Below are 17,045 nucleotides of genomic sequence, written 5' to 3'. Positions count from 1 at the left end.
CCTTGAAATACCATAATGTTGTCACAGTAAAACCAAGTATTACTGCAGCAGGACCCACCAAGTGTGAATATAGCTGCCACATCTAATGACAAATCTGACTGTTCATGCCATTCCATATGACAGGATGTGGGAGTGCTGGTGTGAATGCATCACCCTTCGATAAAAAGATCTCCGTCAGCCTCTCTGTCCCACAATGAGCTATGGATGTCTTTTTTTTCCCATTACAAGAACACTTCTTACTACTGAACACATTTCAAGTGAACCTACAAACCTGATTCTGGTAGCTTCGCTGCTGTCAGCCGCACGCCATCATCCAGCAATGATCTTGTCCAAGTGCCACAGCTAACATTAATACACACAAATACAAACCTCCCTCCATCTCTGACCTTATTTGAAGTTAATTACAACCATTTAGCGACATGAAAGATGCAAAATGCTGATAAACAAGTCAGTTTTAAAAAGTCATCTTTTCTTGTGAAACTAGGAACAGAAGTCTTGCCCCTGCTTGCACTCATTTGGTAATTCTGGTGCATGCTAAGACTGCTCTGGTGGTGCAGTCATTTGTTCTGACGGGAAGAGGAGAGCAGTAGAGAATAAGTTGTTGAACTCCTCTCCACACGCCACATGTATAGATGCTCTGCGCCGGTTTATTGCAGTCTATAAATAAATACACGCATTGTGTATGTGTTGGGCTTTCTTATGTGAGCATAGACCCTAAACTGCATAAAGATGGTCCAAAAAATTAAAACTTGACTTTTCCACTAAGCCACAGTTACAGATAAAATGATATTACTGTACAATACCAGCACATTTGACTATTATATTCAATATTAACCTTCATCTTACCAATATATTTTACACAGAGGAACTGCCAGCTGGACCCTCAAGACTAAACTACCGTAGGAAGTAATCATAATAACAAAATACCACCACCACTAGCAATAATAAAAATAATGATAATAGCAAAACCTAATATCTTTAAGAATTATTAATCTTTTAATTATCTAACATCCATTAATTTCCTTCTCATTCCAATTCAGGGAGGACTGGAGCCTATCCCAGCTACCGTAGGGTGAGAGGTGGGGTGCACACTGGACAGGTCCCTAGCCTGGTGCAAAAAAAAAAAAAGGTTTTTCATGAATATAATTTTTTTGCAGTTTTACAATTAGGTTGATAATTTTATCCAATTGAAATCTATACTTGTCTTTAATACAATTTGCAACTTTCATCCCAAGTATGCTCCATATTGTTACTTATCCTTTATCTCCTAGGTACTATACAGGATGCCTGGAGTTAGTTTGTCATTTTGAATGTAAAATTTAAAAAAAAATCATCTTTCGCGCACTATTTGAATTTTCTCTCATACACCAAAATGGTTGAGGAGTTATGAAAATGTGATGCTCACATGGTAAAATCTGGGCAGAGCTGATTTTTCTGTCTGTATTCAAACAACAATACCTTGTGAATGCTTTGTGCTACCATGATGTACTAAACAACCCCCGTAGAGCTCGTCCTCTCTCCTTTTCAAGAGAATACTCTTGTATCTAGCACAAAACAGCAATGGCGTTACCATCATTTAAATAATAAAATCGGCCAGATGAAATGAATCTGCATCATTTCTATGTATAAAATCACTGAAATAAAGACAGAACTAGCCAGCCCAAAGATCCAGTATGTCCTGGATTTGCCCCGGGGCCTCCTCATCTCCTAGGACATGCCCAAAACACCTCACCTAGAAGAAGCCCAGGGGCATTCTGATCAACTGCCTGTACCACCTCAACTGGCTACTTTGGATGTGAAGGCATAGCAGTTCTTCTGTGAGTCCTTCCCAAATGACTGAGCTCCTCACCCTATTTCTAAGGGAGAGCCCAGACACGCTCATTTCTGCTCATATCCACAATCTCATTTTTTTTTCAATCACTACCCAGAGCTTGTTACCATACGTGAGGGGTAGAACATAGACCGACCTGTAAATCGACAGCTGCTGGGTCAGCTCTCTCTCCATCACAGCAGACTGGTACAGAGTCCACATTACTGTAGATGCTGCACCAATCCATCAGTCATCTTCCCCCTCCACTTTCCAGTCACTCATGAACAAGATCCCCAGATACTCTAGAAGAAGCTCAGGGGCATGCTGATCAACTGCGTGTACCACCTCAGCTGGCTACTTTAGATGTGAAGCTCTTCTGTGAGTGGGCCACTAACTCCTCCCTGACCTCAAGTGGGCACTCTACCCTTTTCCTGGCTGAGAACCACAGCGTCAGATTTGTAGGTGCTCATTCTCATCCTATCAGCTCAACTGTGAGTGGCCCAAGTGCAAGCTGGAAGATATCCCTCAAAGGATCCAGCAGAGCCACATCATCTGCATAAAGCATAGATGAGATCCTGAGTCATCAGACACAAAAGACAATTATAGGATGTTGGCATGTTAGCGGAGTAACAAACAGCTACTGCCTTCCTGTCTATGTTTCAGGAGTAAAGGTACCATCTTTGTTGAGCAGATCTTTCAGCTGAGCATTAGACAGTCAGCAGGCAGAGTTTTGCCCACTCCTAGGAGGGTTATTGCTGCTCAGACTGGAACATGTACTATAGCAGTATCAGGTCTCCTTTTCATGTGCGGCATGGCCAGTGCATAAAGCTATACTCTGAGCAGCAGGCATACCATTGCCTTGAAATAATCCTTTGTTGTGCCGTTTATGTCGCATACAAAATGACCTTATGAGACTTTCGGTTGCTTTGCCACGCAACTTATATGGTACTCGATTCCAATGAAAAATGACCAAAACCGAGTCGAGATGAGCCAAGTAGGTGTTACTGGAAAAGGGCTATATGTGTTACTTTAATGTAGGCCCAGCAAGCAACTGCATAAAAAGTTGGACAGACAAAAAAAGTACCTTTTGAAGAATTCAAGGAATACATTAAGTATGATGTTGGTTAATCAAATATTCAAACAATCCCTTTATTTGTAATTCAAGTCACATGGCAAACTATTTCTTTAACTTTGGGTGGGTTTAATATTAACGTTAATACTGATATATAAAAATCACAGTCAAAGCTTTGAACTGCAAGTTCTGACTATCACACAGACCAAGTTTATAATGCATATTATATTTGGTTAATTAGTATTTTTCTGACATAATGCCATAAGATGATGGAATGGGAAAGCACAAGTGGAATATTCTTTGGTGTCAGATTTGGAGACGGGGGGGGATTAGCTTTGGGGAAGCCAGAGAAAGGATCAGTGTTGAAACTTAATTGGGAAGGGCACGGGATTAAAATTTTGATTGGTTTAGGGTTTAGATGGTGTTGTCTGACACACTCATTGTCTTAAACTTCAGAGATTAAATATGCTAATATTATATGGTAATATGATTGAGCTAATAGGAAATATAATGAAGGCAGCGTTTAGTGTTGCGCTTTTGCAAGGAAAATGCTACTATGCACTGGGAAAAAAATGCTCATAAAGGATGAAAAACCCAAAACAAGCGGACAGGTTAAAACACAGGGCACAGTGCAGAAAAGACAAGAGTGAAACGTAGAGATGTAAAGAGAGTCCAGAAGCTCTAGCTTGCCATGATTTTTTTTTCAAAATCTTGTATGTTTTATATTTAATTTTCTTCCACATTGTAATCTTTTGTTTCGAAATATCTGTTTAATGAGTCACGAGCTTGTGATCTCAAATGTGCCTTTATTCATTTGTCCATTGTTTGTGTTTTATTATCCAATACACCATAAGAAAGTGTTATATAACTTAAACATATTGTTTTATTTCCCTCATGTGAAGTTCTCATGGTCACACTGACTGCTCTGACTATTTAGATTTAAACTTTAATCAGGTTCTCTTTGAGTGATTAAGCTCAGTAAGACTGTCCGTTTTCTTGGACCCAGACATCTACACTCTTGAAGTGCACTTGCAACCTGAGTAATTTCCTCTAACGACCACTAATTTTGCATTTAGCCAAGAGCTGTTGTATTAAAGTGACTATATTGTGGCTAACTTGGAAGCCAGGAGAGCATGCGGGAAAGTAAGCAGCAGGGATCGCTTTTAAGTAGATAAATGATAGATGCCTGCACTATTTGCAGCTCGGCATATCTTGGTAATAAATAAATTCTGTCTGGAAATAGACCAGTTTGAAACGATAAATTACAGATGTATGTAAATTGGTTTAAAATAGTCTCAATGTCTATTTTAACCACTATCATATCAATATCATTACAATCCAAAGATTTCAGCTTTTTACATTTTTTGACAATTTCAAGTCAAATTTCAGAAACTTCATTTTCATCAACGGCTGTGAGAAACATTCAATAAGTGTATTCATCAGTGTATCCAGTTTTTCCTGTGCTTACCCAGGATCAGTGATTGTTCTTGCTAAATTTGGTCCAGTAGTTACAAAAAAATGCCACAACATCCATAATATATTCTTTATTTTATCAATGAAATACATCAGATAGTTGTTCAGTCTAGACCCCCCATGTTTTATAACACTGTTCAGTATTTCCCATAATCTTTTAATATTATTTCTACATTATCTAATTGGTCCTTATAGTATTCTTTTTTACTATAGCTTAGTATATTTATTAACTTATTTTTATATCTTTTGTATGTCATTTCAGCATCTTCAGTTCTCTTTCTTAAGAAATCTCTGTATAGTGCATTTTTCTTTTTACTTGAAGACCTTTTCTTATCCATGGACAGTCCATATATTTATGTTTCCTACTATATTGCTTTTTTGGAAGGTTTGTATTACACAATAATATAAATATTCTAAGGAATTCATCATACGTGCCATTAATGTCTTGTTTCTGATATATTTCACCCCACTTCTGTTTCATTAAAAATGTTTTAAATGCATTTATTCATTCCTCTGTTCTTACTCGTCTGTGCTCTTATTTACTGTCCACTTTATTAATCTTGTAATTCCTATCGTAGACTGTAAAAATTGGGAGATGGTCACTGATGTCGTTAATCACACGTACAATGTCATTTGTAATAATGGTGTCTATGAGAGCTGCACAATAATAATGTGATCCTGGTAGGTCTAGTAATGTTAGGGAATAGGTTCAAACAGTACATTGTGTTACTAAATTCCTCAGTGATTTTTATTTCATGGGGGTTTAGCAAATGATTATTGAGATCTCCACAAATGAAAGTTTTTTTGTGAGCTCTTTCTTTATCCAGTCTACTACTACCTGGAGCTCTGTATATAACGCTAATGATTACTTTTTTTACTCTTTAAACATTTCAACTGTTATACATTACAGTACCTTATTCAATTGCTATCATCATCTTATCCACCACATTAAATTTCAGGGGTTTTTTTTTCCATATTCAAGGCCACTCTTCCTCCACCTTGGTTTTGCCAAGTTATAAATGTGAATTAATAACTCTCCAGTTCAATGTCTATTCCTTTTTCCATATTGATCAAGTTTCCAATGAGGCAATGACACTAAGTGGATGTGAAAGCAAGACACAGCAACTTACAAACAACTGGCAAACAGGAAATGACAACGCACGTATAGATTCGCCACTTTCAGGTGAAACTATTTCAATGTTTCAAACCATTCCAAGGTTTTTAGGTCACCATTGATGAGGTTTCAAGAAGAAAATAAAAGACAGGTCTGAATGTTTGAAAATGTTTTGTAAAAATCCTGTAAAGATTAGATGAAAAATACTCAAAGGATCAATTAAGGTTGGTTTATTATTTTGTTAGATAAGTTGAAAAAAAGTTAAACAAGTAAATAGAGGAACAAGGTAAAAAGAGGTAAAAAATAAATAAAAGGGGAGAGAGAGGAGCGAAACCCCCAAGAATCCCCTCTGAGCAAGCACTGGGCGACAGTGGGGAGGAACAATTGCCTTTAAACGGGCAGAACCAGGCTCAGGAGGGGGCAGTCAACTGCCGGGACTGGTTGGGGGTGAACAGAGGTGGAGGAAGTGGAAGTACTTTTTTTTTCCAGGATGAGAGTTTTCAACTTGTTTGTTTGTTGTCTGATTGTTTCTCTGTCTTGCTTCTCAAGTTTCTTGCATCTTTGTTCCACTTCTTCTAAAGTTACTTGTTTTTCTTCAAGCTTTTCTTTCACTTCTTTGTATGTTGCCTCCTGTGTTAACTTTGCCTTGTGCAGGTCTGCATTTCTCTGTTGTACTTCGTTGTGCATGTCTTCTAACTGCTGAGTTCTTCTCTGGATTTTTTGGAGCATACACTGCAGGTCTTCATGTATTTTGTCTTGTTGTTTCTTTTGCGCCTGCATTTCAGTATGTTCGTGCTTCAAATTGTTGACGGACAATAATACCCCCTTAATGAGCTCTGAGCTGTTTCTCGCCATTTGATTGATCATTTTCTCCATATGTGAACGTTGTTTTTCCAGTTTTTCCTTTTTGTCGTCCAGTTCAGTAGTTTTGTCCTTCAATTCAACAAAATTCTTGAAAAATTAGATTTTTTTTACTCTCAAAGTCCTGGAGAGTAAGTTTTTCTTCTTTCAGTCTTTCTTGCTGTTGCTCTTTCTCTTAAAGGTTCTTTATTTTTGCGCCATGTTTCATCCAAACTTTCAGCATTTTGTATTTTCCCTAAATGCCTTTGAGCTTGCACTGCATGTCTTTTTGCTTTATGTCCTGTTCTTCCATCTGTTTGAGGATTTCTTTAGTTTTTTCCAAAGCGTCATCGAGCTTTCCTTGGAGCACCTTATTCTTATGGTCCATGTATTGGAGATCCCATTGCTTCTTCTTAATAGTAGTTTTCCTGTCTTGAAGCTAGTCGGACATTTATTTTAGTTCAGCACTCTTTTCCTTGTTTTCTTTAATCAGGAACACAATCTGCTCTCGGGCTTGACCAAACTTTATTCCCCAGCCCTCATTAATAATTTTGATGTCGGGCTGGTATAGCTGTCTTTCTTCCAGGTGTTTATTTTGTGGTTCCATTCGTCTGCACTTCTCCTTCAGTTGAAGTTTCTCTTCTTCAATCTGTTTAATTTTGTTCTGGAGATGGTAGTTTTCCTTCCTATTTTTCTGTATTGCCCTTTGGAGGGATAAGACGCTATTTCGGGAAACTGGCCAGCTACGGCAGGAAGGAGAGGTGGCATAATCGTTTTGTCTTTCTTGGTGTTTTCTTGAAAACGTGTTTCTTGGAATTTGTATCCAATGACTCTGAAAAGGTTTCTAAATGTGGAAACATTTGAAGACTGTATGTTTTTTTTTAATTATCGTACTTATACTGTTTGTTTGTTAATTTATTTTGATTATGTAAAAAATACACAAAGTTCATTTAGCAAAGAAAAAAGATGGAAAATTGCTTTACAAAATAAAGCTAATACATTTCAACATTGCTTCAACTGTTGTGATTCAGTTACATATCAAAAAGGAAGGTGGGAAGAAGCACACACATATTTAATCCCAATCCTTTGTCATAAGTCATTGGTCAATATTTAGTCAGCTTCCTTACTGATATAATGCAGTAATAATAAGGAACCTATTTCTGATATAATATATACATCACATCATAAAATGTGCTAAACAGAGACATTCACTGAATTTCTGCATATTTCATGAAGATCATATCTTTATAACCCTTTTTGAACTGCTTTATGGTTGAACACTGCTTTAACTCCATCTTCAAGCTGTTCCAGAGCTTCACTGCATCCACAGAAACACAAAAGCTTTCTTCTGGTATGTGCCTTCACAGCTTTGAAGTTATAAAAACCCCTTAAATTACAGCTTCCTCCTCTTACAAAAAAACAAAACAAAACAAAAAAAACAAACAACCTACTCTGAATATTAATTGGTAGTTCATTATTTTTTGCTTTGAACAGAATTTGTGGAGTTTGAAATCTCATTAGATCAGCAATTTTCAAAATTTCAGATTGCAAGAATATTGAGTTTGTATGATCCCTATAACCTGCATTGTGGATGATTCAAACTGCTTTTTTTGAAGAGCAAAAAGTGAATGTAATGTACTTTTATAGTTATTGCCCCAGACCTTTGCCAATAGCTTAAATATAGTGAAACCAGTGAACAGTGGAGAATATAAAGTAATATCTCATTTAATACCTTCTTTTAGGATTGCAATGCTTCTTGATACTTTGAAATGAATATATCTTATGTGAGCTCTCCAGTTAAGTTTTTCATCTATTATTACCCCCAGAAATGTATTTTCACTGACTCTTTCAATATCAACATCATTTATTTGAATCTTAGCATTTGTACATACAGTAAACTACTATTTCCAAATACCATTATTTTAGTTTTATTAAAATTCAACGATAATTTGTTTTTATCAAGCTAGAACGTCACTTTACTTATTTTATTAGTCATTTCATCCAGTAAATGGTGCAGATCATGACCAGAGCAGTTTGTATAGTCAGCAAAGAGTACCATTTTTAATACTTTGACACTTTACAAATGTCATTGATGTATAAGTAAAAAAAAAATGGGCCCAAAACTGACCCCTGGGTACACCACAAGCAGTGTCCATACATAAGGAGCAACAACCATTTAATTTCACAAACTGCTTCCTGTCACTTAAATAACTTTAAACTACCCCTCTGAGCAAAAAGGAACCCAAATTTTACATAAATGTCTGGAATTGGCCCCAAATTTGGTCAGATCACATCTGGTCATAAACTATAATGTTGCTGAGCAGGAGCCCTGGCAGCATTGCAAATTGCAGTATCTGTGTGTGATTGGCTGTGGGTTCAGAGCCCTGTAATGGTCAACTGTAGCTGTATTTTTCATCTAAATAAATGTCCCTAGGGCAAGTTTCCAATTCAATCTCAAAGAGCTGTGGTGCTAAACAAAACTGAATTAAAGGCAAACAGAATTTAAAGGCAATACTTTAACAGAAAGACATGGAATGGAGTAAAGTCAAAGGCCTATTTTATATATATATATATATATATATATATATATATATATATATATATGTATATATATATATATATATATATATATATGTATATATATATATATATGTATATATATATATATATATATATATATGTATATATATATGTTCTGTCCCAAGTAAAAGTTTTAAAAAAATGGTTCATAATAATTTATTGATAAAATGTCATATTTCATCTGTGGTAATTTATGTTAAAAAAGAGAGTCATTTAGTTAAAAATATGTTCTATACAGTCAGCATTAGTTTTTCTGTATCTTATTTTGAAGGAGTAATCTGTGTTCGCAATGCATTGTGGGAAGCAGACGCTGCAGTCAGTCGGGAAAAGCATTGTACAGAAAACCTGCCTATCTGTGTTTAAACTTCATCTCCTGTGGCCTGAATCTTTATATACACCATCAAAAGCAATGGCTGTAAGTTTATTACATGTTCTGGTTGTTTTATATGTTTATAAGAGCTGATTTAGAGATCGTTTTGTGAATGTGTTTGTGCCAGGAATTAGCCTTATCCCAGAAGCGGATTTTGCTTAGAGCATGGTCTATTAAAACATAGCAATGATGCTAGCGATCTAATTTGCATATCAGAGGATTGTTAAAACTATTGTTTATCATTACTTAGCAGCTAAGACTAACTTTGATACATGTTTTCTGTCACTAACTATTTCTTTTGTGCATTTATTTCACAATGTCAAAGAGCTAAAGGATATTTTATTTTCTGGTTTATTTTTTAGTTTCACTCAGCACTTTCATCGAGCTATTCAAGCCACAGTTGTAAAAGATTGTAAGCCGTCGAGAAGACTGTAATAAAGGAGCAAGACGCTCAGTTTCCTGGCTCATGAAAATTGAGTTTGGCTTGCTGTTGACCTGCGTTAACATACACAGTGTATCCAACACGTAGCGATAACAGTACAGTGAAAAGCCAGGTCAGCAGTTGGTGGAAGATAAAGTTTATGCCACAGCGATGGATGCCCACGGGGAGAAGGCAGAAGAAATGGCTAACTCAGGAGACAAAGCACCATCAGAGGCTAGCTCCCGATCCAAACACTCTGGCTCCAAGCGCTCATCTTCCAAGTTGTCCTCAAGGTCCAGTGTATTGGAAGCAGCCATCTTTGCAAGAGCTTCTGCTGAAGCTACAAACGCCAAAGCCTTGTACAGTAAGAGACAATTGGAAATTAAAAAGCAGCAAGCAAATCTGGAAATGGATTTACAGATGTTAGAGATAGAGAAAAAAGCTGCAGCTGCTACGGCAAAAGCAGAGGTTCTAGAAGCTGCCGCAGCTGTTGAACAAGAAAAAGGAGAAAGTTTAAAAAGTTCAGTCCCACCACAAGTTATCAGACAGAGAACTATGGAGTACGTGCAACATCAAACCCAGCTAAAGTCACATCCGGCTGAAGAAGGAACACCTCAAGTCAAACTGACAGCAAAGGCGCCATCATTCACTCCAAGGAAACCAACCTCCTCTCCACCTGTACTCTCAAAAATGTACGTAGAGGAGGAAACTTTTGACCCACCAAGAGAGTATGTCGAGCCGAACAGTCACCATGCTCCTCACAATAGTGATGCACCTATGGCTGACTTTGCTAGGTTCCTTGCACGCAGAGAGTTAATCACAACAGGGCTCTTTAAGTTTGATGACACCCCTGAAAATTTTAGAGCATGGCAGTCTTCATTCTTAAATGCAACTGGAGGCATTGATCTTACATACAGCCAGCAGTTAGATCTCCTAGTCAAGTGGCTCGGTAAAGAGTCCTCAGAGCATGTTAAAAGAATCAGGGCTGTTTATACCACTAACCCCAAAGCTGCCTTCCAGTTGTCATGGGATAGGCTGGAGGAGTGTTATGCTACACCCGAAGTAGTAGAGAATGCCCTGTTTAAAAAACTGGACAGTTTTCCTCGCCTTACAAACAGAGACAATATTAAACTTAGGGAACTAGGAGATTTGCTCCTAGAGCTGCAGGTTGCTAAAGACGAAGCCTACCTCCCAGGCCTCGCTTACCTTGACACACCACGTGGGGTTAAGCCCATAGTGGAAAAGCTGCCTCCAGGCTTACAAGATAAATGGCTCCACACTGGTTCAAAATACAAACAAAAATATAATGTGACGTCCCCTCCATTCTCATACTTTGTAAAGTTTGTCCAAGAGGAGGCAAAAGCGAGAAACGATCCAAGTTTTGTGTCATGCAGCAGTCAACCCCTCAACAAAGGTGAGAGACCACCATTCAAACAAATTAGCTACAAATCACCTCTAACTGTAAACAGAACAGAGGTTGATACAAGTGCTTCTGCTAGTATCAGAGAGGATGATCTAACACGTTATTGTCCAGTCCACAAGAAAACGCATTCTCTAGCCAAATGTAGAGCTTTCCGGATCAAACCACTACAAGAAAGACGAAACATACTCAAAGAACACAAACGATGTTTTCGCTGTTGTTCTCCCATGCACACAATAAAGGACTGCGACCTGAAGGTCAAGTGTGAGGAGTGCCAAAGTGAAAGACATTGCTCTGCCATGCACCCTGACACGGGTCAAAAACCCCAGCCGGAAAATGCACCTGAACCAGAGCCTCAGCCTCAAGACAACACTCTACCCAAGGTAACGTCACGATGCACTGAGATCTGCGGTGAAGGCTGTCCTCCGCGTTCCTGCTCCAAGGTATGTCTAGTTTAAGTTTTCCCTAAAGGTCAACCAGAACGGTCTGTTAAGATGTACGCCATTCTTGATGATCAGAGCAATTGCTCGCTGGCGCGTCCTGAATTCTTCGAGCTATTTGGAATCAAGGATAGCCCTCTGACATACCATATGAGAACGTGTGCTGGTCTAACTCAAATGCTCGGCAGGAAAGCAGTGGGGTTCCAAATTGAGCCTGTAGGTGAAGGCCCACGTCTAGACCTTCCTCCTCTCATTGAATGTGATGAGATAGTATTTAACAGAGATGAAATACCTACACCTGAAGTCGCTCTTGCCCATGCCCACTTGAAACATCTGGCTCCTCTGATACCTAAGCACGACCCAGCTGCCCAGATTGCAGTTCTACTGGGCAGAGACATCATACAAGTCCACAAGGCACGACAACAAGTCAACGGACCCCACAATGCTCCCTTTGCTCAGCGCCTAGACCTAGGCTGGGTAATCGTGGGGGAAGTATGCCTCAATGCTCACAGGCCAACGGTCAATGCCTATAAAACCCACGTGCTCTCCAACGGACGTCCATCTCTCCTCACTCCTTGTCCTAACAGCATGAAGATCAAAGAAAAACCATGCTATGGCGGGGAGCACAAGAGTAGCTTCTTAAAACGCAGTTCGAAACCCAATGCAGCAGAAGAAAAGCTTGGAGAGAAAGTTTTTGAGCGCACAGAGTATGACAACCAGCATGCCCTGTCCTTTGAGGACGAGACCTTCCTTAAGATAATGGAAAAGGAAGTCCACCAAGATGGAAACAATAACTGGATTGCTCCTTTACCATTCAAGTCCCCTCGCTTGCCACTTCCAAATAACAGAGACCAAGCGCTGTCTAGACTCAACTCACTGAGACGCAACTTAACCAAAAACCCTCAAATGAAAGAGCAGTTCTCAGAATTTATGGACAAGCTGTTTAAAAACAACCATGCAGAGATTGCTCCACCCATTGATGATAACACTGAGTGCTGGTACCTGCCTATTTTCGGCGTATATCACCCCCAGAAGCCCGGTCAGATACGGGTGGTCTTTGACTCTAGTGCCGAGCAGTCTGGTGTGTCACTCAATTCAGTGTTATTAACAGGCCCTGATCTCAATAACACCCTCCTTGGTGTCCTGATTCGGTTTAGGAGAGAGCCCATTGCAACCACTGCTGACATTCAGCAGATGTTTTACGGGTTCCTGGTTAGACCAGACCACAGAGATTATTTGAGGTTCCTGTGGCACAAGGACAATGACTTGTCAAAAGAGGTGCAGGAGTACCACATGCGGGTACATGTTTTTGGTAATAGTCCGTCACCAGCGGTAGCCATCTATTGCCTTCGAAGAGCCATCCAGGAAGGTGAGGCAAAGTTTGGAGCAGACACAAGACACTTCGTCGAGAGACACTTCTACGTCGATGACGGGCTGATTTCGGTTCCCACAGAGTCTGCAGCCATCGATCTGCTCAGGCGCACATGTGCATCCTTAGCTGAGTCTAACCTCAAGCTCCACAAAATCGCCTCGAATAGTGTCTCAGTCATGCAAGCATTCAAGCCAGAGGATTTGGCCTCCGGTATTAAAGACTTGAGTCTCGGCGACGATGCTTTACCGGCCCAGAGAAGTCTAGGAATGTGCTGGGACATTAACACTGATTCATTTACCTTCAAGGTAGCCGTCAATGACAAACCCTATACCCGCCGTGGGGTTCTCTCAGTGATTAATAGCATCTTCGACCCCTTGGGACTAGCATCGCCAGTGACAATCAAAGGCAGACTCTTGTTACGCAAAATGTCAAATGGAGTCCAAGATTGGGATGCTTCTCTCCCCCAAGAGGAGATGGACGCATGGGAAACGTGGAAAATGTCCCTCCAAGATTTGAGCCGCCTAAGAGTGCCGCGCTGCTATGTACCAGCCTCCCTTTCCATGTCCACTTACACTGAACTGTGTGTCTTCAGTGATGCCTCAAGCTGGGCTATTGCAGCAGTAGCATATTTGAAAACAGTCAATGCAGAGGGACAATGTGAAGTCGGATTTGTGCTTGGCAAAGCAAAACTTTCACCCCAACCAGAACCGACAATACCTCGTCTTGAGCTTTGTGGAGCAGTTCTAGCGGTGGAGATGGCGGAGCTCATTCTGGATGAACTTTATCATAAACCAAACACTGTAAAATTCTACTGTGACAGCAGGGTGGTTCTTGGGTACATTTGCAACGATTCAAAGCGCTTTTATGTCTACGTACATAATCGAGTTCATCGTATACGCCAGTCCACATCCCCTGAACAGTGGCATTATGTTACATCAGAGCAAAACCCAGCTGATCTAGCAACCAGGTCAGTACCTGCATTGCAGCTCATGGACACTATGTGGTTTAAGGGATCAGACTTCCTTTACAAACTACATGAACCAGAGACGAATGAATCGTTTGAGCTGATTGAACCTGAAGTGGATGCTGAAATCCGACAAGTTAGTACCTTTGTTACTCAGATTCAGAAGAGCGGATTCACACCAGAACGCTTCCAACGCTTTTCAAGCTGGACCTCACTGGTACGTGCCATTGCTTTCTTAATTCACCAAGCTCGTTCTCACTCATCAAGCAACTCGTCAAATCATTCATGCAGGGGCTGGCATAAATGCAGAGAACCACGCACTCCAGAGGAGATGGATGCGGCCAGTAACCTCATTCTCCAGTCTGTTCAAAGGGACGCTTTTCCTGATGAGTACGCTGCTCTACAAGCCAATCAAACCATCCACGCCTCTAGCCCCATTGTAGCCCTCGACCCATTCATGGGTGAAGACCTCATCAAAGTTGGAGGTCGCCTCAAACATGCTTCATTGGACCCATCGTTAAAGAATCCAAAAATTCTGCCAAGCAAGCATCATGTGTCAAAGTTGCTTGTCCTGCACTATCATGCTAAGGTTGTGCATCAAGGAAGGCAGTTCACAGAGAGTGCAGTTAGGCAAGCTGGACTGTGGATTGTAGGCTGCAAAAGACTGGTCTCATCCATTATCCACCGTTGCGTAACATGCAAGAAACTCAGGGGGAAACTAGAGACTCAAAAAATGGCAGATCTCCCGCCTGAAAGACTTGAAACATGCCCTCCATTTTCGTATGTTGGGTTGGACGTGTTTGGCCCATGGTCAGTGGTTACTCGACGCACACGAGGTGGCGCAGCACAAAGTAAGAGGTGGGCGATACTTTTTACGTGTATGACTACAAGAGGTGTACACATCGAAGTCATTGAATCTATGGACACTTGCAGCTGCATAAATGCAATACGCAGATTCTTTGCAATAAGAGGCCCAGCCAAACAAATGCGGTCAGACAGGGGCACCAACTTCATCGCAGCAAGCGTGGAGCTTGGCATGGCACAACCAAACAAGAACCCTCCCGACATTGTCAACCATCTTCATGCCAACGGTTGCACATGGGAGTTCAACCCCCCACATGCTTCTCACATGGGGGGCGTCTGGGAAAGGATGATTGGGGTAACTCGCCGAATATTGGATTCTATGCTCTTGCAGAACAAACACACCCGTCTCACACATGAGGTGCTTTGTACCCTAATGGCTGAGGTATCGTCTATAATCAATGCAAGGCCCTTGGTCCCTATTTCGACTGACCCTTCCTCACCATTCATACTCTGTCCTGCAATGATACTGACCCAAAAGCAGGGCGTTCCTTCTCCACCAGGAGACTTTTGTGGAAAAGACTTGCTCAAGAACCAATGGAAACAAGTGCAAGCACTCGCCAATGGTTTCTGGAGTCGCTGGAGAAACGAATATCTCAACACCCTCCAATCAAGGCGCAAGTGGCATGGAACACACCGCAATCTTCAGTCAGGCGACATTGTGTTGTTGAAACAAAATCAAGCACCCAGAAACGAATGGACAATGGCTATCATCACAGCCACCTTTCCAAGCAGTGATGGGAAGGTCAGAAAGGTCGAAGTGAGGACATCTTCCCAGGGAGTCTCAAAGACTTACCTGCGTCCCATTTCGGATGTTGTTGTGCTCTTAGAAAAGGAAGTGACTGATAAAAAGTAGTAGTGGCATCAGTAATGCCAGGCGGGGAGTGTTCTGTCCCAAGTAAAAGATTAAAAAAAATGGTTCATAATAATTTAGTGATAAAATGTCATATTTCATCTGTGGTAATTTATGTTAAAAAAGAGAGTCATTTAGTTAAAAATATGTTCTATACAGTCAGCATTAGTTTTTCTGTATCTTATTTTGAAGGAGTAATCTGTGTTCGCAATGCATTGTGGGAAGCAGACGCTGCAGTCAGTCGGGAAAAGCATTGTACAGAAAACCTGCCTATCTGTGTTTAAACTTCATCTCCTGTGGCCTGAATCTTTATATACACCATCAAAAGCAATGGCTGTAAGTTTATTACATGTTCTGGTTGTTTTATATGTTTATAAGAGCTGATTTAGAGATCGTTTTGTGAATGTGTTTGTGCCAGGAATTAGCCTTATCCCAGAAGCGGATTTTGCTTAGAGCATGGTCTATTAAAACATAGCAATGATGCTAGCGATCTAATTTGCATATCAGAGGATTGTTAAAACTATTGTTTATCATTACTTAGCAGCTAAGACTAACTTTGATACATGTTTTCTGTCACTAACTATTTCTTTTGTGCATTTATTTCACAATGTCAAAGAGCTAAAGGATATTTTATTTTCTGGTTTATTTTTTAGTTTCACTCAGCACTTTCATCGAGCTATTCAAGCCACAGTTGTAAAAGATTGTAAGCCGTCGAGAAGACTGTAATAAAGGAGCAAGACGCTCAGTTTCCTGGCTCATGAAAATTGAGTTTGGCTTGCTGTTGACCTGCGTTAACATACACAGTGTATCCAACACGTAGCGATAACAGTACAATATATATATATATATATATATATATATATATATATATATATATATAGATATATATGTGTGTGTGTGTGTGTGTGTAGAGAGAGAGAGAGCGAGAGAGACAGAGGGTATTTGAACACATTTAATTTGTGCCTTACCTATAATATACTGTAAAATATAAGTAACTTCCAAAGTGTCTCTGTGAAAGAAATATAGTTAATAGTGCAGGGAAGTAAAGACATACACTGAAGAGGATGGACTGATGACAGAAATAAAGTCAGAACCAAACATGAGAGAAATTAATCCTCAATATCCAGTCTCTGCTGGGTACCTTATTGCCTCTCAAACTTCCCATCTTCAGAGTTTATATCTCTATTGCTGCAGCATCTGGCTGAAAACCATGCATACACTTCCATTTGTTTGAACTGGAACATAATTGGATTTGGGAGTGGGAAAAAAAGCCTTCAACCATACTTAAAACTTCCCCTAATATGTGCACAAGGGGTGTGCAAGTTGGTATTTCAGCATGTGCAAGCTTGTGCATGGGCATCTATGTGTTGCTATAAATAGCATCTCTCATGGTCTCGCTTGCCTTGATTTGTTACCCCACATCCAAGATGTGCCGATTGGCAATACATTCCAAGA

At 40.0% G+C, this 17,045-nt stretch overlaps 3 protein-coding genes across 4 annotated transcripts in view; 2 read left to right on the top strand and 1 right to left on the bottom strand.

Moving 5' to 3' along the window:
• Positions 1-17,045, bottom strand: part of pcdh1a (protocadherin 1a) — a 115,617-nt gene that overhangs the window by 39,984 nt on the left and 58,588 nt on the right. The gene's annotated exons all lie outside the window — the stretch shown is intronic.
• On the top strand, positions 9,098-11,558 carry LOC147321263 (uncharacterized). The gene is made up of 2 exons (XM_086309617.1): positions 9,098-9,304; positions 9,622-11,558. Exon 2 carries the CDS (start codon positions 9,852-9,854, stop codon positions 11,556-11,558), a length of 1,707 nt encoding a protein of 568 aa, XP_086165743.1. The 5' UTR covers positions 9,098-9,304; positions 9,622-9,851.
• LOC147321262 (uncharacterized) lies at positions 11,595-16,381 on the top strand. The gene is made up of 2 exons (XM_086309616.1): positions 11,595-15,926; positions 16,244-16,381. Exon 1 carries the CDS (start codon positions 11,595-11,597, stop codon positions 15,591-15,593), a length of 3,999 nt encoding a protein of 1,332 aa, XP_086165742.1. The 3' UTR covers positions 15,594-15,926; positions 16,244-16,381.

Source organism: Aulonocara sp. 'chitande type north' Nkhata Bay, linkage group LG10 (assembly GCF_057382095.1).
Source record: "Aulonocara sp. 'chitande type north' Nkhata Bay isolate Kocher_YH1m ecotype deep benthic linkage group LG10, A_spYH_male_GT1.1, whole genome shotgun sequence".
Lineage (NCBI taxonomy): Eukaryota > Metazoa > Chordata > Actinopteri > Cichliformes > Cichlidae > Aulonocara > Aulonocara sp. 'chitande type north' Nkhata Bay.
The sequence above is the reverse complement of the archived record's forward strand: the minus strand, read 5'-3'. Positions and strand labels throughout refer to the sequence as shown.